Genomic DNA, 27844 nt, shown 5'->3' with positions numbered 1-27844 from the left:
TATATATATAGTATACTATAGGGCATATACTTTTATTAGCTTCATTTTACAGATGTGGAAACAGATACAGAGCAGTTTGGTAGTTTGAGCACGAAAGGTGGAAATTGGGAGTCTTTAAATTATTTGTTCACATTGCAAATACAGCTTTTGAGAAAACCCTTTTTCTCTCCATCCTAAATGTAGTACTCATTACAAATAATTATGGAAAAGTTAAAAAAAGAAAAAAAGGCTAGTCCCAACATGCAAATGTAGGCACTATTAATTGGTGTATTTCCTTCCAGAAATCTCTCCCCTCTGGGTTTAACAAATGTTCAGCACTTGCTGTGGGTTCAGGAACCCTGCCAGGAATTGGGACATGACAATGAAAAAGGCATATGCTGCCTTCATAAAGCTTACAGTCTAGTTATGCTGTTTGTTCTATCTCTAGGCATGCAGCTGTCAATATCCAAAGGAGCCTCCTGGATACCACAGACAGTAAATAGCTGACATACACATCAGGTGGGTCCAAGGGACCCTGCCCAGCCTCCAGAGGCAAAATAATAGGGTTGGATTCCTAGTGAAGGCAGAGAGGGATGGGACCAAACTCTTGCTTCCGCTGGCCGCTGGCCGGGGACTGGGAACTTGGCTCTCCAGGCTTCAAGGAAAGGGATCGGGAGGGGGCAAGTGGTAGGTGGCGTCTAGGAAGATGACAAGGGTCCCGACGCTCGTGAAGATGATGAAGGTCCACAGGAAGAGGCGATCCACTACCATAGCCACAAACTGCCAATCCTCCTTCAGCTGGGATCAGGCAGAGGAATCTCCTGAGGCCAGGCCCTGACCGCACGGGAGCCCACTCCCACAGCTCTGTACCCCGCTGCGGTTTTCTACCCCGGGACAGTGTAAAAGGAGAGTGCAACTCGGGCTTTGTAAGCTACACATTCAGTCGGAATGTAGGGGGCGGGACCACAAGGACAAACCTCCAATCAGAAGCGGAGTTGGTGCTAGGGGCGGAACCTGCACGTAGGGAGTGGAGCCAAATCACCTAGGGCCGGCCCTGCTCCACCCTCATCTGACTTACTGCATCATAGTCCTCCTGTTCCTGCAGCTGTCGAGCGATGTAGCTGATCGAGGAAACAACCTCGCGTAGCTCGGGAGGCAGTCCCACCACTGCTCGGTTCGGACCATCGATAAATCGTCGCAGGTCCGGGGCAGACGGTTCAGGCTGGAACCTGGAAAAGGCATGGCTGACCACAACCGCGGCCACAAAGACAGGACAGTCCGCTCCAGTTATCTAGGCCACATTTCAACAGCCTCTTTCAACAACCTGCCATTTTCCAAAACCAGAGAGGGTCCTTCAGGGTCTCCCCGCCAGCGGCGGTCTATCCATCCTTCCGCACAACTCCATCCACCCGTCTAAATTGTCATTGCCACCTTCTCTCAAAGCAAGCAACTGAAAAAAATACACTTCCCATGATGCTCAACCACAACATCCTCCGTAAGCATGCGCGACCAACTTCCGCACAGTCTTCTGGGGACTGTAGTTCCCGCTCACTTTCTTGTGGGTGATGGGTATAGGCCCTACCTGTTGGGCTTGGGGAAGAGAAAATTACATGGCGGCTTCCGAATGAAATATTCATCTGTTCCCCGACCCCAGCCACTTCCTGGAGAAAAAGAGTGAGGGGGCTCCGGTAGATGGTCTCTCTCAGGTTTGGGTCTCTTCAGACCCAGGTAGAGTGGGAGCTTGTGGATGAAGATCTGCAGAGTAGAAGATGCATATTAGAAAGGACTGTCAGGCATTAATAATACAAGAGAAGCAGCCAACCGCAGCCACTCCACATGCCACTTTGGCATATGTGTGCACAGGGTCTGACAGAGCTACACAGACAAGAAAATGCAACCCTGAAGCCTTATTGGAGGTGTGGGGGCATATGTGCACTTGTGTGGTATTGGGGGTTGAACCCAGGTCTGTCTACCAAGCTACATCCCCAGCCCTCCACTCCTTTATTTTTTATTTTGAGAGAGGATCTCACTAAGTTACCCAGGCTGAGCTCCAATTTTCAGTTCCCCAGATTCAGCCTCCAAAAAAGTGCTGGGACTATTGGTGTACCTCACCACTGGCTTAAGAGCTCCTAGTGGGTTGGGAGGCTTCTGAGAAGTGCTGAGGCCTTCCACCCTGAGAGTCCCTATGCCCAAGAATATGTTCTTAGAATCAAAGATGAGCAGTATTGATAGAGTATGAGATGTAAAATGATAAAGGAGAGAATAAAATTTATTGTGCAGTGTTTCAATAGCCAACAGGTTTGAGCTCTTCAACACTCTGCTTGGTAGCTATGGTTCTATAGGTCTGTAAACAGCAAGTTGGGGTTGGTGGGAAGGAGGAGCAATATCTGGAAAAAAGCCCAGGACTAGGATTGGGAATTATTACAGCGCGGAGGAGAACCCTCTTACCTGACGGACCCAAAGTGGCATTTGGTGGGTGTGGGGTGAGCGGTGATGCAGGTTGAGGACCACCACACTAAGGATGACTGAGAAGGTGACCAGGATCATGGTAAACATGAGATATTTAATAATGATGGGGACCGACAGGGAAGTCTCAGGCACTTTGTCCGCCAGAAGCAGCAGGAACACAGTAAGGGTCAGCAAGGCAAAGATTGAGAGCCCCATCTTCTCTCCTTGAAGAGCAGAGGAGAAGACAGAAGAATTAGGCCTTCTCACAAGTAAATCTCTACGGCTTTATCAGTGACCACGTTTCCAGCTGACTCACAGATGGAGGATTGTGGGGATTTTCTTGTTTGGATTTGTTTTTGTTTTTGTTTTTGTTTTTTTGTCTTTTTCATTTTTATCAGTACCAGGGATCGAACTCACGACCGCCTGCTTGCAAGGCAGGTGCTTATGCCGCTGAGCTAAATTCCCAGCCCCTTTGTTTTTGGTTTTTAAACAGGGTCTCACTATATAGTTCAGGCTATCCTTAAACTTACGATATAGTCCAGGTTGTCCTTGAACTCAGGGCAATTCTCCTGTCTCAGCCTCCTGAGTGCTGGGATTACAAGCATATGCCACAATGCCTGGCAAAGATAAGGTTTTGGAACAGCTATCTCCTCTCAAATCACTGCCACATTTACTCTTCCAGCCTAGACTTCCCTCCTGAACTCCAGGCTCACATTCAAATAACTATCCACCTTTCCACTTGGATTTCCAATAGACAATTTTTTTTTTGTCTTTTTCCTTTTTATCAGTACCGGGGATCGAACTCACGACTGCCTGCTTGCAAGGCAGGCGCTTATGCCGCTGAGCTAAATCCCCAGCCTCCAATAGACAATTTAAATTTAACATGTCCAAAGCCTAATTCATCACCAAATTGCTCTTCCAGAGTTTTCTCCATCATAGGTGGAAACTCCAACTTTCCTGTGGCTCAAGACAAATTCTATCAAGTCAGGTGTAGTGGTGCATGCTTAAAATCTCAGCACTTGGGAGGCTGAAGCAGAAAGATTGCTGCAAGTTTGAGACCAGCCTGGGCTATACAGTGTGAGTTCAAGACCAGCCTGAACTATATAGTGCGACCCTGCCTCAACAAAACAAAACAAAAAGCAAAACACACAAAAAAGGACAGACTCTATCAAATTGTTCTAACTCCAGTCTGTCTGTCTGTCTGTCTCTCCCTCTCTCCTGCTTCCCCTACCCCCATCCCATAGCAAACTCTATTGGCTCTAAAACTGATGACATCACATCTTCCATTCTGTTCCCAACCACTATCATTTCAGGCCTGAATTGTAAAGGCTTCCTAACTACTGCTAGCTATTCTCAGCACCCTGATCTTCTTGAAATATGCATAAGATAGATCATTCCTCTTTCTAACTAAGTCATTATTACGGCCACACCACTTTCTATTACCCTTGAGTGCATCTTCTGTTTTCCTGCTTCCCTACTTGATTTAGTTACACTGGCCTTTCCCTTGGTTTGTTTTATTTTCCTTCCTGCATATTTTTTGTGTGTGTGTGTGTGTGTGTGTGTGTGTGTGGGTGTGTGGTACAGGGGGTTAAACCAGTGCCTTCACACCGAGCTACATTCCCAGCTCTCTATCTTTATTTTTCACTAAGTCACTAAGCTGCTCATGCTGGGCTTAAACTTATGATCCTCCTGCCTCAGCCTCAGAGTGCCAGGACTACAGGTGCGCATTAGCATGCCAGGCTCCTCCACGTTTCTTAAACAAGACACCCTCTCACTATGGCATCTGCTTTCACATTCTTCCCCCAGGGACCCACCAGAGCATTCTCTTGCCCTCTTCAAGTCAAAAATCCCCTCTCAATGAGATGCTGCTGACATTTTATTTTTAAATTTCATTTATTTTTTACTTATTTGTGGTGCTGGAGACCAAGCCTGGGGACTCTCACATAGTAGGAAACTCAACCCTCCCTGAGTTACACCCTCCGTCCTGTCATCCTATTTTCCTTTCTTTCTTTGTCTTGGAGACAGGGTCTTACTATACAGTTCAGACTGGCCCTGAACTCACTACGTAACCCAGGCTGGCCTCAGACTCACAGCAGTCCTCCTGCTTCAGCCTCCCAAGTGTTGGGGTTATTGGTATGTACCACCATGGCCAATGCTATTTTTCTTTAATCGGTACCGGGGATCGAACTCATGACCGCCTGCTTGCAAGGCAGGTGCTTATGCCACTGAGCTAAATCCCCAGCCCCAACAATGCTATTTTCATTTATTTGTCATTTGTTTATTTTTGCAGTACTAGGAATTGAACTCAGGACCTTACCCCGGCCCTATTTTTGGTTTGTGACAAGGTCTCATTAAATCATTAAGTAAACCAGGTTGGGTTTGAACTTTTGATCCTCTGGCTTCAACTTCCCAGAGTGCTGGTATTACAGGTGTGTCTACCACACCTGGCTCCTGACATCCCGTTTTTAAATTGCAATCTCTATTCCCATTTTGACTTCTTACCTCCCCTCTTTTACTTTATTTTTTTGTTTAGAACTTGCTATTTTATTTTATTTTAACTTTTTGACACCAGGGACCAAACTCACAAGGGATCAAACTACACTTGCCCAGCAGGCACTTATGCCACTGAGCTAAATCTCCAGCCAAAAGTTGCTCTTTTAAAATACTACATAATAGGCTTATTTACTTATTTATTTATTTATTAAGTTATTCTCAACGAGAATGTAAACTCCTAGAGATCAGGGATTTTGTTTTAATTCACTGATGTATTATCAGTGCCTAACACATTATAGTACAATTCAACAAATACAGTTGCACAAATGAAGGGACTACCCGACTTCCGTAGCTATTTCAGGAATAATACAACAATTTTTGTTGTTGTTTAGTTTTTTGAGACGGGGTCTTACTGGCCTCCAGCTTGCAGCAGCACCCAGTTGTGGTCTTCCAATTGCTAGTACGAGAGCCATGTACCACCACACCTGGCTAGTAAAATAATTTGAAGGATCAAGAAATGAAACAGAATACAAACCAGGATTGGTGGCCATGCCTGTAATCCCAGCACTTCAGAGGCTGAGGCAGGAGGATTGACTAAGTTTGAGGCCAGCCTGGACCACATAATGAGTTCAAAGCCAGCCTGAAATACATAATGAAACCCTTTCTCAAACACACACACACACACACACACACACACACACACACACACACACATAATGTAAAATAAAACAAAAAAACAGAGTTAGGAATATCAGGTCCTGAATCAGTTTGGCACTGACCAGAGTCAGAATAATAACACCGCCACTTTCTGTGTGATGCCAAACAAATAATTTATACTCTCTGTCTCTTTATTTTATGTTATAAAATGGGAATAAAAAATTAACACTTGAACAGTTATTATAAAGTTTAGAATTGAGTTAATACATGTAACATTAATTATATTACTTATAGCAAGTGCTCAAAAATAGTAAAAAACAAAAACTAGTATAAAACAAAAACACACTTATATAGAACTTACTGGGTACCAAGGATAGATTTATTAATTCAGTCAATCCTCAAAATAATGCTATATATAGTAGAGATGGTAATTATCTCCATTCCCAGATCAGGAAACTGATATACACAAAAATTAAGGAATTTGCCCATGGTTCCTCTGTTACTGCATTATAATTCCTCCTGGAGAAGTGTTGACAATTATTTCCCACGGAAACAGAAAGTTAAGGTGCTAAAGGCTATCTAAGGAGTGGGAGAAGGGGAGCTGGCTCAGCCTGGAATTTGTTGGTCAGAGTAGTAGAAATTCCATGGCTGAGGGGGGGAAACTCCTCTGACACCGCTAGGTGAAGGAAGCCAGAAGCAGAGGAGATGTAGAGCCTCAAGTTAGCTGTAACTGGTGGGAGAGAAGACACAGGCTTGTCGAAGTCCAATTCGTAATTGCTTAGGTTGGCAGGCAAAGCATCTAGATTAAGGCTAAAGAGAGGGGCTGAGGATTTAGCACAGTGGTATAAGCACCCGGCTGGCAAGCACAAGGTCAAGAGTTCAAAAAAAAAAAGCTGAAGCTGGGCGAGGTGGCTCATGCCTGTAATCCCAGCACTCCAGAGGCTGAGGTAGAAAGATGGTTGCGAGTTCGAGACCAGCCTGGGCTACAAAGTGAGCTCAAGGCCAACCTGAACTACATAGCGAGACCCTGTCTCAAAAAGACAAAAAAAAAAAAAAAAAAAGCTGAGCTAACAGTGAGAGGGCTGGGGTCCCCTCCTCCTTACCTGCATCTGGTGGCAGGTAGAAGACAAAGATGGCCAGGAGGGTGATGAGGATGCATGGGGCAATGACGTTGACCAGGTAGAAGAGAGGCTTTCGGCGGATGATGAGGTAGAAGGTGACTTCCTGACGCTGTCCTTCCCTGCCTCCCTTGGGGTCTGCTGAGGGCTGGATTAGTCGAGAAGGCTTATGGATAATCTCCCACTGGCCATTTTCTGGCGGGAAAGAAGAAGTGGACACCTGTGTGCAAGCTATCCTCATCAATACCAGCTCTGTCCCACTCTGCTGGGCAGTCCATGTCTAGTAAACTTCGTCAAGTCTCATTTCCATGTCCAGAAAGTTGACAGTCATCCCTGTCTTGCTGACTCCACAGGCTTAGACTGGGCAGCACAGGCAGAGTCTATTTACCTCCTTAGAAACTGGAAATCAGAAAGCCTGCGGCTGTGGAAGCCATGTCCACTCACCAATGAAGGTTCCTTCATGAATATAGATTTCCTGCCGATCCTGCCTGTCAGGACCTAGGCCTGTATGCAGGCTGACCTCTGAGCTGTCATAGCTGTAGGAACTGAACACCATGGTGCAGTTCTGCCAGTCGAAGGGGAAATAAGTGACCTGGACAGAGAAGGTAGTCATGCCAGTTGCCAGAGAACAGGCCAAGGCTGAGGGAGTTTGGGAGTCATCAGGGAGATCACAGGTTAAGGGGCATCAAGGAGACAGAGAGCACCAGGAAGGCCACAGGGCAGGTTGGTCATGGAGGAACTAGAGGAGGGTTATCAAGGGAAGCCATTTGGGAAATGGAGAAGGGTCATGAGGAAGAATGAATGTTAAAGAAAATATACCGAGAATTGGACACTTAAGGGAAAAGAAAACAAGGCGGACAAACGAGAAATGAGGCCACAAGGAATGGTGGGGGCGGGATGGGAGTCGCCCAGGAATCAAGGTGTGTAGGAGAGAGAGGGTTTCTAAGCTCCTTGAGCTTCTCAGGGAGGGGCTCAAGAACCTGGATGCTGCAGCTGCTTCGATAGAGACCTGGGGGCTGCCAGCGCACGGAGCCATCAGAAGACACCACGACGTTAATGTCCAGAGCCACGTCAAAATTTCCATCATTGCTGCAGGGAAGGGGTCCTCACACCTGAGATCAGGACTATTCCTCCGAAGGCTCCGCCCCACCCACACCAGGCCCCCTCGCAACCACGCCCTCAGGGCCCACCCTCTCATCGTAGTAAAGATCCTACTTGTTGAGTAGCACTACGTCAGGGAGCCACACAGATTCCGCGGTGATGCGCAGCGCATCGATGCCCTCGTGCTCCGCGGGGTCCCAGCTCAGCCTGTAGTCTGTCCATTCCTACGGAAGTAGAGGCCCAGAGGCTCAAGGCCCTGGAAAGGAGTGCAAGAGACGGGGCCAGCACAGGCATGGGCTCTGGCGTCAAGGCGCCTTTTTGCTTGCTGGGATCCACATCAACTAATTCATCTCACGCCCGCCCCCTTCCTGGGCCCCAATTGTATAGTCTGTAAACATGGAGAGTTGCACTAGCTAGCCTCTAACGGGTTTTCAAACTGCAATCCTCCACTTTCGTGGACGGTGAGTCTAATTAGTGGCCCCTAACCAATTTCAAAAAATTACAATGAAAAATGCATGTAGAGCAACTCCCATATTGTTGCCTGAAGCTTCTGTTTCAATTATAAACATGTTTTCCGAGACCCTTATTGAAGAAATATCCCTCCTCGCCAAGCGTGGTAACACATGGCTGTAATCTCAGCATTCACAAGGCTGAGGCAGGTGGACTGCCGTGAGTTCAAGGCCAGCCTGGACTACATGGTGGGCGGAAGGCCAGCCTAAACTCTATAGAGACACCTTGTCTTTTTTCTTTCTTTCTCTCTTGCTTTCTTTCTTTTTTTCTTTTTTCTTTTTTTTTTTTTTTTTCCGGTACTGGGGAACAAAATCACAACCGCCTGCTTGCAAGGCAGGTGCTTATGCCGCTGAGCTAAATCCCCAGCCCCAGAGACACCTTGTCTTAAAAAAAAAAAATACCCCCCTCCACCCCATACTGGAGATTGAACCCAGGACCTTTGGCCTGACCTACATCCCTCGGTTTTTTAAAATCTATCTGTCTATCTATCTGCTTGTTTAGACAGAGTCTGGCTAAATCCGTCTGAGCTCAAATTTTTGACCCTCCTGCCTCAACTTCCCAGAGGGCTGGAATGACAGGAATAAGTTACCGGGCCTGGTTTATTCAAGGAGACGGTAAAGGCGGAGGGATGCCCTTCCCCCACCCCACCGGTTCTCCATACCAGGTCTAAGTACACCTTAGTGCTCATTTCTTCATCCTTCTCGTTCTAAAAGGGAAAAGTTTAAAGAGTAAAGGCAGAGTGAGATGGCGAGAAATGAGGGGCTCTGCAGCTCTGCCGCTCTCTGAAGACCCCACCCCCTTTGCCTGAGGCCCACTATCTGGGTCCAAGCCCCTACTTCTAGAAGGTGCATCAGTTTAAGTCCCTGCCCGATCTACCTAGGCAACAAGCCTTCCTGCTGTCGACGTTCTCAGTCTATTTAGGTGCCAGCCTGGCTACTGTCCGGCCTACTGCCTTGCACCCCGCCCACAGCTCATAATCCCTCCAACTCCGCATCTCCCTTAGCCGCTATTTATTTACTGGTTGGGCACCAGATCCCGCCCCACCCTATCAGAATTTGTGCGTCCCTACCTAAAGGTCCGTCTCTCGGCCCAGTTCCATTTCAGGACCTGTCCCCAGGCAGGGGCATCATCCCACCTGGATCCGCTGCGGGCCACGCCCACGGACTCTTTCATTGGTTTGACTTCTATCCAATCACCGCTAGAGGCTGGCCCAACACTCAACCCGACCTTGCGCCAGGCCCCGCCCTCAACCTGACTGACGGTCGGCCCCGCCCCGCCCCGCGTAAAGCCCCGCCTCCGGCGGTCCTGCTGCCTGAACTCAACCCCGGCGAGCGCCCTCACCAGGCTGATGAGCTGTGCCAGGCTGAGCCCAATGCCAACCCTGACGCGGTCTCCCACCTCCCGCGCCGGCCGCACCGAGCTATCATAGCCCGAGAAAAGTTTCTCGCGGAGTCTGCCCTCCGCCTCCGAGCCTTGGGCGCCTGTGGGAGGAGAGCATTAAGTGAAGCCCAGATGCCTGCCTCAACTGTCGCCCTAGTACTCCTCTGCGGGGCCTGAACTGACTTACCTGGGGCGATCAGCGCCCCCAGGACCCCCAGAAGCAGCAGTAGTGCCCCTGGGGCCATAGCTTGGCCGCGTGGCTCGGTGAGTTCACTCCGAGAGACTCCGGGGCCACCAGCACAGGGGAAGTGACAAGGCGCCCGGGAATGTGCACCTGTTGTCTGGGGGGCAGCCGCCAGCCCACCCGCCCCGCCTCCGCGACTTGGTCCCGCCCCCGGCAACTGCGTCGCCCGCCAAGCACAGCTGACAGACAAATCCTTCAGTTGTACAAATCGTCTTTAATTGAGAAAGCATGAAGTGGAGAACCGGTCATCTGGGAGCAGAGCCAGGAACTAGGTGAAGCCTGAGCGGGTTTGTGTAGGTGAGGCGCGCAGCTACCCCTTTGCAACAAGCCAGAAGTAAAAGAGCCTAAGGAAAAATGACCTGCCTCTGGGCACTAGCCTCTCCCTTAGGGCCTCCTCAGTCTACCCCACCCAGGGCTGGGGGACTCGTCTGCTTTCTGCTTCACTAGTGGTTTTCAGGCCTGCTAGGAGGTCTTACTGTATTTTTCAGAAGAATCTAGTCTGGCCCTTTTGTGGTACTGAAAACACAACTGAGGTTATAAACTGTAAGGTAAAGCAAGTTCTGTTGAGTTAGAAGCTCTGGGGATGTATGAGGTTTTGAGCTCAAGAGGCTCTCACCCTCCTGCCTGGCCTGTAGGGTGAGGGGTGGGACTTATTGCTGAATTAGGGTATTCTCATTTGGGGAGAGTCTCAGGGATGTGTCCTATTCACCCTTTTGTTCTGGTCACACTTGTCATAAAGACCTCAGCTTTAAAGGGGACCTGGAAGGAATTCCTGCTGAGGTAGCTAAGTGGTCATGTCCCCCCAACCCAGACACAGGTTCCATCACGCCATGCTTTCCCCCACCCCAGCTTCCCTACCATGAGCCAGAGATCCTGCTACAATTTTTCTGTCCTCCAGATTTTTTCCGGCAGGACCACAGGTAGGTTGCAGCAGTTAGAAATTGCATTTAAAAATAAGGCTAGCATTCTCTACAGAAGAATAAGATTTTTAGAAAACTACCTAGGAAAACTGAAAGTTAATTCTTGATTCAACTAGAACTAATTGGTTCTTTGTGAATCAGAACTAGATCCTTTCCAGAGCTCATTCTTCATAAGTATCACTAGAGAAAATGAGAGTGTGGGTCTAGAACTTACTCTAGAGCAATAATATGGCTATATAGGCCCCAGATCCATCCTACAGAGCAGGGCTGAGGATCATGGTCTATGTCCTAGGGCTGAGATTCAGGAGGAAGCATGGCTCCATAACAATATAGAACACCGTGCTTTGGAGTTGGGGGTCTCTGGGATAAGAATGTTAAATTGGTGGTAGTCAGACTTGTCTCGGTTCAGGACCAGGCTGACCACCACACAGGGCTGTTATCCGGCTTCTCTCTGCTTAGGAGCCAGGGATCCACCTGGGTCATGGACAGAAGCTTACTGAATCTAAAACACAGCCTGGCAGCATGCCTTCAGTCCAGCAGAGATCCCTAGTAAAGAAGTGGCCCCAGTGGGTTTTTGGTGTTTCAGAACCTGACCAGACCAAGGCAGAAGGAAGCCCAGGGAAAGAAGAAAACTGATCCTGAGCTCCAGTGGACCTATAAATCTATGGCTCAGTGACAATGAGAAGAGGCACAGGGCTCCAGAAAGTGGCTGGGTGGGAGGTTAGAGTGTTTGTCCTACCTCTGTCAGTTATGGAACCCCAAGTTCCATCTCAGGACAGGCTTTGGGGAGGGGTGTGTGGAAAAAAAGAAGTGATCAGCCAGAACCACCTTCAGGTATCACCCTTTCTGATCCCCTCTCTGATCCAAGGGTCTAAAAGTCCCAGAAGCCCTGGAAGTCCCAGCCAGCCCCTAGGCTCCCTCAAGGTAGAGCACCTGGTGACCCAGCTGCTCAAGGCATGTGTGGCAGCAAGGGTGAGAGCAGGGCCACGCGCAGGGCTAGAAAAAGGGCCGAGGTGGTGGCTGGCTCACTAGGAGTCCAGGACTATATGTCAGGGAGCAGGCGGACTGGAAGGAGAGGTCTCAGGGACACTGTGCAGAGAAGGTTCCCGGTACATGGCCACTGTGAAGGAGAAAGAGAGAGAGGAGCAGGGAGTTAGGCACAGAGAGACTCGGGCAAAAGCAGGGCTCTGAGGGGGCTCCCTTCCCCTACACACGCCCCCTGAGAACTCCAAGCCAAAGGAGGAGAACCTTCCACACCTCCAAAAGGCCAGCACCGTCCTGTCCTGTTCTATGGTAACAACCTCCTCTTAACACTCAGAGCCTGGGCTTTATGCCACTAACTGTCCACGTCAGGGTCAGTACCCTCCCACACAGCCCACCTTTCTTTTGTCCATACCCACCCTCCAGGAGCTTGGGCACAAAGTGGGCAGCTGCCTTGGTCTTCTTGACTCGGTTTCCCTTCATGACCTGGCCCTCCTTGTCCAGGCCTAGGTACCAGGCCCGGCCAGAACGACGCTGGCGGTAGAGAGCAGAGGCATACAGGACGTAGTAATTCTCAAAAACACACTCCTTAAAGCGACATTCGGCTGTGAAATGTGGCTGAGGAGAGAAAGATCCAAAAAGGCACACTCACAGACAGAGAAAGCCACATCACTGGCGGAAGGAAGCCCTCGGGAAGAAGAGGATATAATCTGTGCATTTTTGTTAAGTCTGTGCGTTTTGAGGGAGGGTGAGAGCAACATTTGAGTCCCTGGAGGCTCTCAGAGCAAAGGGAGAACAAGGAGGAGCCTGATCGCCCCTGAGGGCTCTGAACTAGACTTTTCTCTCCACTCCCAACATCTCACCATTACTCTCCTGAATGACTCTGGCGAAGGGAACAATCATAAGTCTGGAGGAGGCAGGATGACAGGTGGGGATTCTAGAAGGCTGAAAATGTTGGACATCCAAAGAGCCCAGGGGTAACTGGGAGGTTGTACAAGGGGTAGGTATTACATAAACCCTCGAGGAGGAGCTCTTAGGTGGCCAGTGGTGGGCAGGGAGTCCTGGATACAAGATGCCTGTAGCGAGGGAGGTGGTCTGCTAGAGGGGGCCCAGTACCCAGGCCACTCAGCCTCATGGTCTCACCGAGCAGTAGAGCAGCCCCTCAGCATTCATTGCCATGTAGTGACCCAGCTTGGCACTCTGGATGGTGACCACACGGAGCCCCACAGGGATCAGGTTGAAGTGGGCTGAGGGAGGAAAGAGGAGACACCGCCACCTAAGAACCTCACCCCATCCGAGCTCCCCACCCCAGTTCCACCGTTTCCCTTGGGGGCCCAGGAGGCAGACTGAAAGCAGCAGAACCTGAAGAGGGAATAGGATTCACGTCTCCCATCCCCATCTCTCCCCTTCCCACCCAGCGGCTGCCACCCCCTCTCACTGAAGGAGCTTGTGTCCTCTGGGGTGCCCTGGATGCTTCCGTCGGGATTCGCCTGGAGGTAGAAGCCCTGGCGGCAGAACAGTTTGGTGACGATGCCTTTTAGCTGAGGCTCTGAAAAGAGAGACATTCATCTTTGAAAATGACATCTCTGTTCCCAGAAACATTCATACACTTGGCGGGATCACAGGAAACAACCAGAGTGGGGGAAGGAAGTACACCCCAGGGCCCCAATCCTCTTAACCTTGAAACAAGCTCTCTCCCACTTCTCTTTGACTCTTGGCAAAGTTGGGGTTTGGGCTCCTTCTGTTTCCTCTAATCACCAGCTTTCGGTTTAATTTATTGAAATTTATTTAAATGGCTTAATTCCTACTCTACAGCTCAACCAGAAGGGGGAGGGGAGAGGGAGGGGGAAGGGGAGACACACATTAAAAGGCGGCGGACAGAGAAAGACACGCGGGGCGCCCAGGGGCACGAGTCTGTGAACGGGGTGCAGGGAGGTGGCAAGGGACCACGGGGAGGGGACTCCCCCTGAGGAATGGGAGTGGGACTGGGCCTGACGCTGACTCAGCACCTGCTGCTGCGGCTGCCGCTCGCTTGGCTCGGGCCTTGCTTTGGCCCAGCGCCGGCCTGTCTGACACTGACCCATCTGTCTGTCTGTCTTGTCTGTCTGTCTACGTGCCTTCTGACTTACGGGGGCCCAGTTTTCGCTGAGGCTCCACCTCTGGTCTTGACCAGGTAACCAGCCTGGGGTTAGATCAAGGAAGGGGGAGGGGCGCGAGGAGCGGCGAGCCGGGCTGAGTCACGTGCAGCGGGTCCCACTCCGAGGGTGGGCTGCGGACCGTACCACTGGCCGCCGGCTGCAGGGGAGGAGGGCGTGAGGGGCTACCCCGAGGGGACCGGGGCGCCAGCTGGAGTGGGGCCAGAGGGATTCCTGCCTGTCGTACTTGGACGGGGACCGGACCGCAAGCTAGCACTCAAGTCTCCTCCCCGCCGCTTGCTCTCTGCTGGCTTTCTTGTCCCCCCTTGTAGGTGGTACGACCCCCCAAGTCTGTGCAGGGCTCCAGCCCCAACTGTGTCTAAGTTCCTCCAGACACGGGGTCTCCTTAGCCTTTGGGACCCGATTTCGGAGTCGCGCGGAGGCACTGGGAAGGGGTACCCAGCTCCCTTCTAGAAGATCAGGTCACAGGAACAGGGCACACAGAGGGGCTGGCTGGTGAGGTGGCTGCAAGGACACCCGAGGGAGAGCCGAGGATACTGGCTCCGCGCCAGGCGAGCTTGGCCAGGAGGAACCCAGCCGAGGCGTGGAGAAGCGGGAGCACCAGGGCGGGGGCGGGGCGCCCGGAGCCGCAGAAACCTCGGGGTGACCCAGGCGTCCGGAACCCCCAGGCCCCTCCGCTCGGGATTGAAAGGATCGCGAGAACCGGCACGTAGGCGGAGGACGGTGGGGGTGCGGACCGCGTGTCCAAGGGGGGCGGACGGGAGCTGCACGCCGGTTTAGCCCCCCAAGCCTTCCCCTTGCCCTCGAAAGGAGATTCAGCATGAGGGAAAAAAGAGGTGGGAAACTGAGGCACGGTCTGGTAGACGTGTCATTCTGGCCCACCCCTCCCACTGTCGGGCCCCCCAACCCCTGCCAGGCTCCACGCTTCAGAGTCCTTGGCCTCAACCTTCCCAGGCCGACTTCTAGCCCGGGGACCCCGCCCCAGCCGCACTCACCCAGGCCGCGGTCCGGCCGCGCGGGCCGCCCCCCGCACAGTCGCACCTTGGAGAGCAGAATGAGGAGCTGCTTCTGGCAAAGGGACTTGGTGCCGCGAGGACATACGCGCCGCTGTGCCGACACCGGTCGGCTGCCCCCGGGCTCGCGGACCTCCCGCTTCTGCCGGATAAGGCTACTGGCCAGCGCCGCCATGGCGCCCTGGGAGGAGACACCCCCAAACCAGCAGGCGCCTGGGGCGCGCTGGGCTTCTCCAGAGGAGCCCTCTCACCAAGGCATGCTCTTGACGTTCGGGCCCTAACTCACTGCCCCACCCACAGGACCTGAGGATAAGTCTCAGACTCCCCCAGGTACCCCCAAAAGCTGCCAGCTCTCACCTCTGGGCCCTGGACTAGCTCCACCGAATCCAGCAGCCCTGTACTCCTCAGCTGACCTCACCCTCGAGTTTTGTCCCCTACTAAACCACCCCTTCCCTCCTCTCTCGTCTCTGTCCCTACCTTTTTTAATCCCAGAGCCAGGATCTCCAAAATCTCTAGGATGTGGTTCTAACATTCCCGGACAGACATCTTTCCACCCTATTTTGGGGCCCACACTCTTACCAAATCCACCTTTGTAATTTAAAAGCGGGTCCTCTGTTTGGGGAATATTAGTTCACCCCACTCCTGGGCTACTGTTCAATGTCAAAGAGGAACCCAACCTTGGTGGTTTTTCCTTTACTATCTTCTAAATGAAGAGGATCACCCACTTTTCACTGAAATCCCCCTAAAACATGTATCAGTACCAGAGCTGTCCAGGTTCAATGAGAAGAGGTTCCCAGATCTAGCTGGACGCCTTTTTCACCCTCACTCTCATTTACAGTAGCATAGTGTTCCAGCTGCTGAGGCCCTTTCCTCACTGGTCACCCCCCACTCTTCTTAAGTCACCTCCAAATCCACCCTTTCTAGTGGATACGCCAGGTGGTTGGAGGAAATAAAAATAAAAAGCATTCGTTTTTGGTTTGGGTCTTTTTTATATTGTTTTTCTCTTCCTGGTTGCCCCCTAATTTCTTCAGGGACAGCTAGTGCTGTATAGATCCCACACCCTTCAATCTAACCAGCCCCCCAAAAGAGGAGTGCACCCACGTTGTCACCAGTCCCCTGATGTGAACAGGCCCCAAACAAGTCAGCGCATCAGAGCTTCCTGAGACAGGGCATCCTAGCCTCCGGCGACTGCCTATAGCACCCCCTTTCCTTTCCCTGACGCCCCTCAACCTGTCCCGTCCTGTTGATCCGGGCGAAGGGTGGCGTTGGCTCTGGTTCCAGGCTCCTCCCTCCCTGTCCCCTGCAAGCCGAGCTTCCCCAGGCACCCGGCTAGGCGTCCCGGACCCCCACGGTGTGAGGCGTGTCTCTGGGTCCCGAAGTCAGCACAGGGCCTGGCGGCCGGACTAGGCAGAGTGGCAGCGGCGGCAGCGGCAGCGGCGGTGGCGGCGGCTGTGGGAAGCTGAGGTGGTGGCGGCGGCGACAGCAGCAGCTCACCCTCCTGGAAGAGCTGGGGGCGGGGCAGGGGGCGGAGACGCTTGAAAAGGGGGAGTTAGGATGGACAGGCGGAATCCTGGGGTTCCTTAGAGGCAGGGAGGGTGCCTGTCCCAGGAGCAGGCGGAACGGAGGTCAGGCCGCACATCTCAGGGTTAAGAGGAGAGCGAAGGAACCCTCACTGGGGAAGAGTTTGGACTTCAGATGGAATGGTGGATGGCGGGAGGAAGCAGAGGGTGGCTGGGAAGGAAGGAAGGGCAGGACTGGATGATCAAAGTGGGCAGAACTGGAGAGATGGGGGCTGGGGGTGGTAAGAGCCAGCCTGGGGCGAATTCCAGCGTCCTTAATATCTCTGCTTTTATGTGCCAAACTGAACAGTCTCTAGTCTCCTTTGCCCATCTAGTCAGCAAGTACATTCCTTCCATCTCCACTGGCTCCAAAGGAAAAAAGATCAAAAGAACTGGGGAGAGGTAGTTGCTGGAGGATGCACCAGGGTAGAAGGGGTACTGGCCAGATTTGGAGAATGGGACTATCAACGCCGGCAGGGGAAGGGGAGGACATGCCTGGAGGCCTTCCAAAAGACTTGGGTCCAGGGCACACAGTCCGTCTCCCATGTAAGGGGCCAGTAGTCCTCCTCAGGGCTGCGCACGTCAAGAGAAACGCTTTCCACGAGGGTAGTAGAGTATTTAATGGGCCCCGCCCCCCACGCCTGCCAAGCCACCCCCCTTGCGGGCAACCTTGGCTTCCTCCACCGCTGCACGCAGAGCACGGGCAGGGTCCCCGCGGAGCTCAACCAACGCCCCCAGGAGGGAAGCGGAACCTTCCCCCGCATGGAGCTTCCGACCACTCAGAAAATAGTGAGGCAGTGTCCCGGCCTCGAGCACGCGGCCCAGCTCATCCAGCAGCCCGAGGCAGCAGGCGCCGGCGTTTTCTGGTCGTGCCAGGTAAAGCGCTGGCAGCCGCTCGCAAGCCCAGTACAGCAGCGTTCGCAGAAGGTAGGGCGCCGCGGTCCGCGTCCCGGCCACCAGTGGGCGCAGTAGAGCCTGGGCAGCCGCGTGCGCCTGCAGCAGCGGCGCCGGGATGCGTGTCTTGAGCGCCAGCTCCTGGCGGGCGAAGCAGAGCTGCCAGCCGGAGGCCTCCTGCTGCTTGGTGCCACCGCCTGGTACCAGGTAGAAGGAGGCTGACTCTGAGGCCAGCGGCCCTGCCCATGAGTGGCTGCGAGCTCCTTCTGGCCAGCCTGCCACGGACACCACTGGGATCAAGTCGAAGAGCAGTAGGCGCCGCGGGGGCCCCGGCGTTGCTAGGAGAATCGTGGTGAAGCCCGCGTGGCGTGCTGCGTGCACCAGGCGCGGAGCTCCCGGGACAGGGATGAGAGACTCGGCAACTGTAGCCAGAGTAGCAAAAAACCAGGCGGCCACCTGGGCTGGACACAACGTGGGCCACGCCTCCCGAACCTCGGAGGCCTGTGGAACTAGACCTTCTAGACCATCGACGGTTGCCTCGACGATGCCAGTACTCACTTCTTGCATTGGTTCAGAAGAGCCAAAGTGGGTGACGTCATGCTGAGACGATTCAGGCCCTGAAAGGTCACTAGGTGATTTTTCCAAAACTATGCTCGGATCAGACTCCGTGATGTAACTGCTCGGCTGGACCACCGAACTTTGCTTGTCCTTAGGGCTTCCCTCGTTCTCAGTCTGGTGAATCAAATCACATCCTCCTGGGACTGGGGGTCCTAGGCAATCCTGCCATGCTTCGTGTAGGGAGGTTCCGAGAACCAGCTCTGGGAGGCGGAGCCATGCATAACAGGATTCTCGGTCCAGTTGCAGCTCCGACCCAGTGCCTTCCAGTGAAAATACTGGGACTAGAAGAGTGAAACCGGCGTCGTAATGAGGTCCGCGGGCGTAGGGACCCAAGGGTGCATGCCCCAGATCCAGGGAGCCCTCGCGAACCCCTCCACGAAGTAGCAAAAGCTCTGCTTGAGAAGGAAAACGGGGGTCTTGGCGGTGAACTAGACCTAAGGGAAAAGAAGTGATCGTGAGGGTAGCGTCCAAAGTTGGGGTGCGGAATCACAACGCTGAGAACTGCGAGTTCCTACAGTGAGGAAGGGTCACTTACCAAGCAACGAGAAGACGAAGTCCTTTGCCCGGAGGAGGTCTGCTCCTGGCTGCGGCCCGTCATTCCAGCTCTCTTGCACCCCGAGTTCCTGAATTAGCTGGGTCAGTTCCTGCAACTGCGCCCCAGAGCAGAAGTCGAGGTCCGTGAGCGGCCGGGCTGGGGCTGGCGGCGGCGGGCCCCACCAAGGGACACTCCCCCAGACGGCGGAAGCCATGGTACTCTAGTGTTTGGCTAGGCAAAACTCTCTCGGGAGACAGCCCAGACAGCCTTGTTTTGCTGCCGGTTCTTCCCACCTTCGGTGGCAAAGCAAGCCCCCCAAATGGGTGTGCAGATTCTGGGGGGGGGGGTCCTTCAAAATGAACAAATACAGTGTCTCCCTCGCCCTTGCCTTTTCGCAAATGCAAGTCTCCGCCCCGTGAGCCGGGTCACTGGACTTCGCAGGTTAAAAGTAGTTGTGGGGCCTCTCCCACGGGATGCAGTAATCACGCCCCTGTCTGCCTCCTCTTACCTGTTTTTGGAGGAGTATTATTGTTCAATGGTTTTCTCCTTAGAATAACTACAAAGGTCGGGAAGGGAAAGGACAGGGAAATTCAACAGGTAACTTCCTCCTCATGCCCACATGCCCACGCCCTTCAATTTCGACCACACCCTTTTCTGGAGGTTGTAGAGGTGGTTCCAGGAATGTCCCTCCTCCAGGGAGAGTTCTGGCTCTCCTTTTACTGGACTGGGATCCCGCGCTACCCTGGGAGTTGTAGTTCCTTCCCCACGCTACGGGAGCCACGCCCCCAAGCCTTTCCTGTTCCGCCGAAGTAGCGCCTGATGGAAGTTGTAGTTTCTGTAGCGGTGTATTATTTAACATTTTGTCAGTCCTTCAGAAACGTTCCTTGGAATCGGAGTAATGAGGATGGACACATCCTAGAGCCTGAGGAGAAACAGGGGCCCTGTGTGAGTAGAGGAGGCCTAGTTGCTTAGATCTAAGAGCATTATCTCATGAAACTCTGAGTTGCATTTTAGGGATGGGGAGACTGTATCTTAGGTCTTAGAAAGGCATTTGTGTAAGAGCTTCATCTTGCACGTTTTGGGAAGGGGCTTCCTGGCTGATCAGAAGGTTCTTCTTGGAACTAGTGGATTGTTTTTGTTTGGTTTTTGTCTTTTTGAGGCAGGGTGTCCCTATGCAGTTCAGGCTGGCCTTGAGCTTATTTTGTAGACCAGGTTGGTCTGGAACTTACAGTGATCCTCCTGCCTCTGCCTCCCAAGTGCTGGGAATTAGTGGGTTGTTAGGACAGGAACATATAGGTGGTGTGATCCAAGAATAGACATCTGACTTTGAGAAAGACAGGCATACTAGTGATGTCCACCTCAGACATGCAAGAGTTATGGCAGGATAAACGCTGGAATTTTACAGTTGTATGTACTCTAGTGTAGAATTATCAGCCAGAGGAAATTCCAAACTAGGCTAGGGCAGGGCAATGGGAAATAATTAAGGGCAGGAAATTGCTTTCAGTAACTTATGCTGTTAGGGAGCAGAACAAGGGCAGAACACAGCTTGATCATAGGCAGGGATATTGGGACAGAGGACAGGAAACTAGCAGCAGGCCCCTACATTTGACCATGTTGGGCCAGGACTTCTCACATTCCTTCTGCATATGATTTGTCTTTAGAGTAGGATAGACCTAAATTCATAGGCAAGAGAATTAAGCAAAGACATTGTGAAAAATTAGAAGCCTGTAAAAGAGCAAACTCCTGAAACCAGATCTCAGTTTGGGAAACCCATATCTCACGTGTCACTGACCAAGATAAGCCTTTTCTCTCAGCCACCAGGATTAGGGAACGGATAGTACCAAAAACAGCCCAGAACCAGGGAAAGTAGGTTCTCATACACTCGTTTGTGACCCAACGGGCCAGATCTGGATAACTGAAAACTGAGCTCTTTTCAGAATCTGAGGTAATTAGGCCCAGACCTCCACATATGTCACCTCTTCCCTAGAAAGTAGCCTAAAAATAAATAACATTATCTGAGTACTATAAGTATTTTGAAAATGTTGGGGATGGATGACAAGGGGAAGGAGGATTTTTTTAAAACTCTAAAGTGTTGTTATCCAGCAGAATAACTTTCTGTGATAGAAACGTTTTGAATCTGTGTTGTCCAATAGAACAGCCACTACTCACATGTGGCTTTTAAGCCCTTAAAAGGTAAATAATGAGACCGAGTAAGAGAATTTTAAATTTTAATTGCCTTTTTGAAAGTCACATTTGGCTAGTGGGCTGCTGTATCTGTAAATGCAGGCCTAGGTCCTGGAGAATACAGAGTTAGGCTGTGACTCTGTGGAAGAGTGACAGGGACATGACCATTCTAGTCTCCATCAAACTCTGTCACTGGTCACGATGAGGGCTGGGTCTGGGATAGATGTCCTCAAAAAAACCACAGAATATTTCTCTTTTCTCTTTATTACTGATGTACATGTGTCCCCTGTTGGCCTGAGGTTCTTATCACGTTCTGATAACCCCACTCTTTGATGTTCTCCTCTGAGTTTCGAGGTGCCTTTTGGCGTAGGGGCCGAGGAGACAGAGCTTCACATTTGTCTCTGCCCACTGCTAAATGTCTCTTTCTAGCATCAAAGACTACATGCCCTGTCCTGGTCCCTGGTCCAGGGCAGTGGGGCCTCCAGTTGACTCTGGGAGGCACAGACACCTGGTGATAGTTCTGGCAGGGTGACGGAACTGTGTCCACGGGGTGGTATACCCAATCTTGGCTGCCTGCCTGCTGGGAGGACGGCTGCAGCTCAATTAGTACAGGTACCTCGGAGAAGGTCTGCAGGTCTGTGGAGATGAGCTGGGCCTTGGCGGGGCAGGAGTTTTGGTTGTTTGGGACAGAAGCCCAGGATACATGATGCTCGGCACTCACTTTCTCAAGAGTGGTCTCACATTTCATCAGACACGGTGTTGGCTGTGGAGTTGGGTGCAGATCCAAGACTTGGACAGAACCAGTACCTATAGCAAGGCTTGGATTCTCATGGAGGCCAGGATCTGGGATGTGACATGCATCTTTGTGAAGGCCAAATTTCTCAGAAAGGCCTGGAATCTTGGGGAGGCTAGAGTTTTGGCCAACTGCTAGATCCTTGTGAGGGCCAGGATCTTGACGAATTCCTGAGCACTTGTGGAGGTTAGAATCTTGGCCATGTTCTGTGCTCCTGAAAGCTCCAACATCTTGGGTTAAATTGGCTTTTTCTACTTCAGTGGCTTGGGGAACAGTTGTACTCATGTGGCAATCAGAATTTTGGATAAAACCTGGGATTCTGTTGACTCCAGTATGGCTTAAATTCTTACAGTCTCCTGAGTCTTGTGTGAGGCCTGAGACTTTATGGAGGCCAGAGGTTTGGACAAGGTCTGGATTCCTGCAGTTTCCAGATTCCTGGATAAGTCCTGAATTTTTGTTGACTTCAGTGTTTTGGATGGGACATGGTGGATTCTTTTGTGTTCTAGACTCTTGCATAAAGCCTATGCTCCCATGGGCTCCTGGATCTTGGATATTGCCTGTATTCTTGTTACCTCCAGAATCTTGACAAGGGCCTGGCCCCTTTTGGAGATCAGTTACTTGGGAGAGGCCTTGACTTTTGTTGGCCACAGTGTCTTGGATAAGTTGAGCATTCCTACTGACTCCAGAGTCTTGTATAAAGTCTGAAGTTTTCTGAAGGTTGGAAGTTTGGGTAAATAGGGTGTTGTTCTGGAGTCCAGAGGGTTGGGTAAGACATGGGATCCTAATAACACTAGCATTTTGAGAAGGACCTGGGCTCTTTTGGGAGCCAGTGCTTGGATTCTTGTGAAGACCAGTGTCTTGGGAAGGGCTCAGGTTTTTGCAGTGTTCCGGGTCTTGAGAAAGGCCTGGGAACTTTTGGAGCCCTAGATTTTGAGCGAGATGTGGATTCTTGTAGAGGCCTGGATCTTGTGTAAGGCTTATGTTCTTGTTGAGGCCTGGGTGTTGGGTAGGGCTTGGGTTCCTGGAAACTCTCAAGTCTTTTGAAAGGCATGGAGTCATTTGGAGGTCAGCATATTGAGTTAGATCTTGATTATCACCAAGTTCAGGGCGTTGGGGTTGGATCAAGGACTGGAAAATGGCGGAGAGCTGGGGAGGGTTGGGGATATGGGAAGAGGGGACCGATTGAGATGATTTGGTGGTTGGAAGAAAGGAGGGCGGTTGTGTTACATTGGAGGGCTTTTGGTGATTGGTGGACTGAGTTAGGACGAAGGCCTTGGGAGAAACAAGGGGCAGAGAGAGAGTACATGACGGAGTAGGTGTGGGCAGTGAGCTCTGGGCAGTGGCTGGAGAGTGCAAGCAGTGTGTAGAAGGGGCAGCGTCCTGTGTATAGATCAGGAATTTAGGGTACACTGACGCCTTAGAGCTTGTGTTTTTCCTCTCAGAATTGCAAGGATGGAAGCTATAGTAAGGGAAGGTCTTAGTCTGCCAGAGTTTCTCTTTGGTGTCTTCTGAAGCCTTCCACTCCATATTCCCCAACTCTAGGTAGCCCGCTATAGATTCTACAGAAGGCTCCGCACTTTCCGCCATGTTTTGCTTTGAAGTCTGCTCAGATATACTAGGACTCACCGGAATGTGCCTCTCTTGGGGCTTGGGGAGGGTACCCAAGTCTCTTCTGGAATATCCAGAGTTCTGGGCATTGCACTTATGCAAGATGTTCTGCTTTACTCTGCGGGCATCATAGACCACATGGCCAGTGGAGTAGCTGGGGCTGAAGGCAGCCAGAGGAGGAGGAATAAGAGTTATGACAGAAGTAGAGGTGGTGGCAGGGACAGTCCCTGCTGGAGTGGAGGTCAAGGGACACCCGGGGACAGGGGCTTGAATGTGGGAGATGTTCGGAGGGGCTGGGACAAAAGTTGGGGGAGGGGCCAGGGTGGAGGATGGGGCGGGAACTGAAGCATGGGCACAGGAATGGGTCAGGTGAGAACCGGCTAGAGAGTGTCCTGAATTTGGGGCTGATGTGTGCTTGGGGATGTGGCCCTGGGTGTGGGTACAGGCCTGTGTTGAAGTGTGAACTGGGTCATGGCCCTTGGAGTGGGCTGAGGTAAGGGTCTCATCCCAACCCACCTGTGGTGTGGTGTGGGCTGGGATGTTCTCACAATTGTGGGGCAGGGACTGCTCAGGGGTGTGCTCAGGGGCTGGGGCCGGGGCTGGAGTAGGGGTTGAGGCACAGATTGGGGCAGGAGCTAGGTCTGGGGCCTGGGCTTGGCTGTCAGCCAGGGTAGGGGCTGAGGTAGAGGCATGGATAGGACTGGGGGGTGGGGCAGGGGGTAAGACGTGGGTTGGTATAGGCTCTGGGGTGGGGGGTGGCATAGGGGGTGGAATGTGGACTGTTGAGGTATGGGCTGAAGGGTAGGACTTGGCCTTAGGAGCAGCACGGGTCAGGCCATGATCTGGGGCCTTAGTCTTGCTCTCTTGGGGCAAAGAGAGTGAAACCATGTTCAGCTTGTTCATCTTCCGGACCTGGGAGGAATTCTCTGTCCTGGAGAGCAAGGAGGCACGGTCCTTCAAGGCTGTGACCTGAGGGGCTTCCCCAGCTCCCTCCTTCCCCAGTCTCCCTGGAGCCTCTGAAGGAACCCTGGCTTGTCCACATTGAGGTGGCATCCTGCAGCATCTCGAAGCCTTTTCGCCGTCTGGTATCCAGGAGTCACGGTGGTTAGTGCGCCTGAGCAGGTTGCTGGTGTGACAATGGACGCGGGAAGAGACTCTTGAGCACAGGGCCTTGGGATCCGCAGTGCAGTGCGTGCCTGCAGGCCTGCTGGGCTCCTTGTCTGCAGGGAGAGGAGTACGAGAGGAGGCTTGGGTGCCTGAGAGCAGGGACAAGGAGAAAAGGAAGGAGACAGCCCACAGACCCGGGAGCCCCTGCCAGGGCTCACTCACCTTGACAGAAAAAATGACGGACAAGAATCCTCAAGGAGCCCTTCAGATTTCTCCAGAGCTGAAGGAAGCAGGGGGAGGAGAGTCCCAAAGCATAGTAAGCTCTGACTGCAACCAGATCCCGGCAGCCCTCCCACTTAGCCCCTGCAGGACCCCCCGAATCTCCCAATCCTGCTGCTCACGCCCTGCCCTGACCAGAGTCACCACATTGAGTCCCACGTTGAGCAAGATGAAGCTGCCCAGCAGCAGAAGAATCGAGTCTCCTAAATCCTGGCATTTCCTGGGGTTGGTTCCGGAGCATACATACATGGGCTCCATAGTAGGCTTGCTCACCCATGGCCTGGGGTCCTAGGAGTACCTGGAGTCCCTTAGCCCCCACATACTCACTAGGAGACAAACTCCCCCTGAAGGGGGAGGGGAAAACTGAGTCATAATGGGGCAGGCGGTGGGGATCACAATGAGGGAGATTGGAGAAGATGAGGGCACAGAACAGAGTTCTGTGTTAGCCAAGCCCGGATGCCCTGAGCTGGAGGCCAGCACCCCTCCCTTCTTCCCCAGTCATTCCCCCGCTGTGCTGACTGAGCTCAAACACTCCTTCATTCCATTCTTCCTTCAGTCTCAGCTGAGAATCCCAAGCCCTTCACCCCTAAGACTGGGAAGACCTTGGACCTTGGCCACAGTGCCCTGGATGGGATCTAGAGCCTGGCTAACTTTCTGGCCCACACTGGGCCACAGGCTTTGATCTGCCTAGAAATGAAACCCCCAGGTCTCGATTCTGTCCGTAGTTTCTCCCTCTCTCTCTCTTCTTCCTTCCCTCTCTCTCTCTGTCTTTTTCTGTATCTGTTTTGTCTTTAGAGACAAGGTCTTGCTATACACTTCAGGCTGGCCTTGATTTCATTATGTACCTAGGGTTGGCTTTGAACTCATGGCAATCCTCCTGCCTCAGCCTCCTAAGTGCTGTCCTCAGTTTCATGAGCAGGGCTGGACTGCTGGGCTCCTTTGGGACAGGGAGGGCAGAGACACCCAATGGGCGCACAGAACAAGAGGCCTGCAGTTTGGAGTGTGCAGCTACAGGGCTTTAGTGCATGACACAGGACCAGGGCTTACAGGCAGGGCCATTGCCTCTGAGTCAAGGGAAGCCTCGTAGCAAGAAGGGGACACTGATGTCTCGTCTCAGGAACTCAAGGGCAGGGCTCTAGGCTTGCAGAAGGCGAGGGGAATGCTTCTATACCAAAGACCTCCTTTTTTTTTTTTTAATTTTATTTCTCCATATCTTGTCCTGCCACACTTTGACCTGCTGGTCAGTTAAATTTCCCAGTCCGGTTCTTGTGCAGAGAAGGCCTGGAGGTCAAGGTGCAAGGTGGTGGCAGGGAGCTGGCTCGTATTCTGCTCTCCTGCACCTGCCGCTTCAGCTCCAGGCTGTCGTACACCTGGGAACTGGCATTGCCCCCTGGGTTCCGTCTAAGTGGGACAAAGTTAGTTGAGGGTGGGGTAGGATCCACAGCCTGGTCAGCTTCAGGCAGGAGCTGGGAGGAGGGCGGAAGCAAGGCTGAGCTGGCAGCCGGGGCTCGATGGTGGGAGACTTCGCCCAACACGGTGAGGGAGGTGGAGGTGGTCAGAGGGTGCCGAGCCGGCAAAGCTTCGGCCCAGTCAGCTGCCCGGCGCCGTATGTCATGGGCATCCCGGGAGCCAAAGCCTACGTGTCCCGTGGATGGATATGGGCTGCGGTTGGCCTGGCTGTGAGCGTGGCCAAGGTGGCTCCGTCCCTGGGACTGTGCCGAGCAGTGCTCCTGGTGGGCCTGGGCCTCTGGCCGGCCACTTCGGGACATCAAGGGTGGAGGCGGCTCAGAGCTCTCCACACCACGCTGCCGCTGATCCCAGGTGTCACACAGTACATGGCCCCTTGAGGAGTAAGAGCCCTGCCTGCCAGGGACCCAGGAGGAGTTAGGGGGCGGCCGGCGGGGAGGTAGTGGAGACGGGGTACACTGCTTGGCCTCCGCAGTGCCGCATGTGCGGGACTGCGAGCCTTGGGGCCCGTAGGCCTGCAGCCTCAGCTCCGACCTGGCCTGGACCCGCCTGGGCAGGCGACGCAGCTCCGGGGACAAGTAGAGAGAGGGCGGTGGCAGGCTGGCCAGAATCCCGCCCTGGCGGCCCCACAGGCCCACAATGGAGGGCACATCCTTTCGCTGATAGAGCCCACCCCTCCCCCGATGGTGTGGGTACTTGAGCACTGGGAAAGGCGAGTCTTCCAACTCCTCCACGTAGGGGTCCTGGTCTTCCAGGTCATAGAAGGGCACTGGCCGTGGCTTTAAGGTCTTGCAGCCGTAAGGTTGGTTGTGACCGATTCGGAAGCCCCTGGGGAATTGTTTGTGGTTCCGTGGCCTGGGCTGGTAGCGGCGGCGGCGGTGGCAGTTGAAAGGGTACTGACCGGAGGAAGCGGAGGAGTGTGTGGGCGGGGCCATCTTCACCTGTACAGGGTCCAGGGTGCAGTGGACGTGGATATCCTGGGCCTTGGCTGGAGGATCTTTGGCGGAACAGTCGCTAGCCCAGACTTCACCTGGGGGAGGTTAGAGTCTGGGAGGTCAGAGCCATTGCCAGAAGAGATCACATGGCAATGCTGGACAGTTTCTGGGACCACAGTGGTGGGGTGGTAGTGGGCATAGGGGTGGTGGCGAACCCTATGTTCTAGCTGCCATACTTACTTTTCTGGTTAATCCAATAGATCGTCTTGTCTAAGGCATTCTGGAGCCCATGCCACATCTGGGGGTGGTGGGAGGGATGGCAGTGAAGGCCACGCCCCCACCCCAGTGCCACCACCCGCACTGCCCCAGTCAAGACCGTCCCTTCAGGTGGCAACATAACTGCGGCTGACTCCCCCCAACCCTCCTCGCCCCCCAAGGGCGCTTTAGAACCATCACTGACCACAGTTGCCATGTTAATGCTAATGTTGACAAGAATGATGAGACCCAGCAGCAGGAATAAGATGTCCTCGGGGTCCTGGGGGTTTTCTTGGTGTTGACTGCAGCACCCCAAGGTGTCCCGCCAGGGCTGGTTTTCCATGGGGGGGGGGTCCTAGGCCCGCCTGGCCCCCCCCCAACCCAATCCACACTGTACTCATGCCGTCCCTGGAGATATCTACCAACCTGGCAGGGAGAAAGGTCATAATGAGGCGAGTTAGAGGGAGTCACAATATAGGGTGGCAGCTCCTTGTCTACCTTCACGCAGCGGTCTCCACCTTTATCTCCCACACATGGTCCCCAGGCCCCAGATGTCCCCGAGTTTAGTCTCCTCTTCTCTGTGAGGCTTGCTTAGCCCCACACCTGGTTC

General features: G+C 52.9%; 5 protein-coding genes across 7 annotated transcripts; all 5 read right to left on the bottom strand.

Annotated features, from left to right (window-relative positions):
* Positions 1-8: 8 nt before the first annotated feature.
* Positions 9-10033, bottom strand: Chrnb1 (cholinergic receptor nicotinic beta 1 subunit). Of its 2 annotated transcripts, XM_003466257.5 has the most exons (11): positions 9874-10033; positions 9648-9787; positions 8968-9012; positions 7911-8020; positions 7676-7784; positions 7140-7287; positions 6681-6890; positions 2428-2651; positions 1562-1734; positions 1058-1208; positions 9-777 (listed from the first exon to the last, which is right to left on the bottom strand). In XM_003466257.5, exons 1-11 carry the CDS (start codon positions 9929-9931, stop codon positions 637-639), a joined length of 1509 nt encoding a protein of 502 aa, XP_003466305.1. In that variant the 5' UTR covers positions 9932-10033; the 3' UTR covers positions 9-636. The 2 variants fall into 2 exon arrangements, with proteins under 2 accessions (XP_003466305.1, XP_005002169.1); XM_005002112.4 differs by lacking the exons at positions 9648-9787; positions 9874-10033 and adding an exon at positions 9376-9492.
* Positions 10034-10124: 91 nt separating this feature from the next.
* Fgf11 (fibroblast growth factor 11) lies at positions 10125-17145 on the bottom strand. 2 transcript variants are annotated; one of them, XM_023563550.2, is made up of 5 exons: positions 15029-17145; positions 13270-13380; positions 12975-13078; positions 12251-12449; positions 10125-11970 (listed from the first exon to the last, which is right to left on the bottom strand). In XM_023563550.2, exons 1-5 carry the CDS (start codon positions 15084-15086, stop codon positions 11900-11902), a joined length of 543 nt encoding a protein of 180 aa, XP_023419318.1. In that variant the 5' UTR covers positions 15087-17145; the 3' UTR covers positions 10125-11899. The 2 variants fall into 2 exon arrangements, with proteins under 2 accessions (XP_023419318.1, XP_003466306.1); XM_003466258.5 differs by having other exon boundaries at positions 14983-17143.
* A 9-nt stretch (positions 17146-17154) lies between these two features.
* On the bottom strand, positions 17155-19168 carry Tmem102 (transmembrane protein 102). The gene is made up of 2 exons (XM_003466259.4): positions 18607-19168; positions 17155-18505 (listed from the first exon to the last, which is right to left on the bottom strand). Exons 1-2 carry the CDS (start codon positions 18818-18820, stop codon positions 17178-17180), a joined length of 1542 nt encoding a protein of 513 aa, XP_003466307.1. The 5' UTR covers positions 18821-19168; the 3' UTR covers positions 17155-17177.
* A 1690-nt stretch (positions 19169-20858) lies between these two features.
* On the bottom strand, positions 20859-25006 carry Spem3 (SPEM family member 3). The gene is made up of 3 exons (XM_063242245.1): positions 24713-25006; positions 24521-24578; positions 20859-24411 (listed from the first exon to the last, which is right to left on the bottom strand). The coding sequence occupies exons 1-3, from the start codon at positions 24833-24835 to the stop codon at positions 21056-21058; spliced, it is 3537 nt and encodes a 1178-aa protein (XP_063098315.1). The 5' UTR covers positions 24836-25006; the 3' UTR covers positions 20859-21055.
* A 783-nt stretch (positions 25007-25789) lies between these two features.
* On the bottom strand, positions 25790-27598 carry Spem2 (SPEM family member 2). The gene is made up of 3 exons (XM_003466174.2): positions 27440-27598; positions 27220-27277; positions 25790-27074 (listed from the first exon to the last, which is right to left on the bottom strand). Exons 1-3 carry the CDS (start codon positions 27575-27577, stop codon positions 25819-25821), a joined length of 1452 nt encoding a protein of 483 aa, XP_003466222.1. The 5' UTR covers positions 27578-27598; the 3' UTR covers positions 25790-25818.
* Positions 27599-27844: the final 246 nt, after the last annotated feature.

This window comes from Cavia porcellus, unplaced genomic scaffold (assembly GCF_034190915.1).
Source record: "Cavia porcellus strain 051 isolate PalLab524CR breed Dunkin Hartley unplaced genomic scaffold, mCavPor4.1 scaffold_32, whole genome shotgun sequence".
NCBI classification, from domain to species: Eukaryota; Metazoa; Chordata; class Mammalia; order Rodentia; family Caviidae; genus Cavia; species Cavia porcellus.
Note: the sequence above shows the minus strand (reverse complement) of the source record. Positions and strands in the feature narration are given on the sequence as shown.

Excerpts from the sequence above, each read along its gene's own strand:
- Spem2 (XM_003466174.2), bottom strand. The coding sequence starts at position 27,577 with ATGGAAAACCAGCCCTGGCGGGACACCTTGGGGTGCTGCAGTCAACAC. Across the intron at positions 27,278-27,439 it reads GCATTAACATGGCAACTGTG|ATGTGGCATGGGCTCCAGAA; the intron begins GTCAGTGATGGT and ends CACCACCCCCAG. Across the intron at positions 27,075-27,219 it reads CTATTGGATTAACCAGAAAA|GTGAAGTCTGGGCTAGCGAC; the intron begins GTAAGTATGGCA and ends AACCTCCCCCAG.
- Tmem102 (XM_003466259.4), bottom strand. The coding sequence starts at position 18,820 with ATGGCTTCCGCCGTCTGGGGGAGTGTCCCTTGGTGGGGCCCGCCGCCG. Across the intron at positions 18,506-18,606 it reads CTTCGTCTTCTCGTTGCTTG|GTCTAGTTCACCGCCAAGAC; the intron begins GTAAGTGACCCT and ends CTTTTCCCTTAG.
- Spem3 (XM_063242245.1), bottom strand. The coding sequence starts at position 24,835 with ATGGAGCCCATGTATGTATGCTCCGGAACCAACCCCAGGAAATGCCAG. Across the intron at positions 24,579-24,712 it reads GACTCAATGTGGTGACTCTG|CTCTGGAGAAATCTGAAGGG; the intron begins GTCAGGGCAGGG and ends TGCTTCCTTCAG. Across the intron at positions 24,412-24,520 it reads CCGTCATTTTTTCTGTCAAG|ACAAGGAGCCCAGCAGGCCT; the intron begins GTGAGTGAGCCC and ends CTCTCCCTGCAG.
- Fgf11 (XM_003466258.5), bottom strand. The coding sequence starts at position 15,175 with ATGGCGGCGCTGGCCAGTAGCCTTATCCGGCAGAAGCGGGAGGTCCGC. Across the intron at positions 13,381-14,982 it reads GCGGCCGGACCGCGGCCTGG|AGCCTCAGCTAAAAGGCATC; the intron begins GTGAGTGCGGCT and ends CTCTCTTTTCAG. Across the intron at positions 13,079-13,269 it reads AGAGGACACAAGCTCCTTCA|CCCACTTCAACCTGATCCCT; the intron begins GTGAGAGGGGGT and ends TTCCTCCCTCAG.
- Chrnb1 (XM_003466257.5), bottom strand. The coding sequence starts at position 9,931 with ATGGCCCCAGGGGCACTACTGCTGCTTCTGGGGGTCCTGGGGGCGCTG. Across the intron at positions 9,013-9,647 it reads TGGCACAGCTCATCAGCCTG|AACGAGAAGGATGAAGAAAT; the intron begins GTGAGGGCGCTC and ends TTTCCCTTTTAG. Across the intron at positions 7,288-7,675 it reads GAAGCAGCTGCAGCATCCAG|GTCACTTATTTCCCCTTCGA; the intron begins GTTCTTGAGCCC and ends TTCTCTGTCCAG.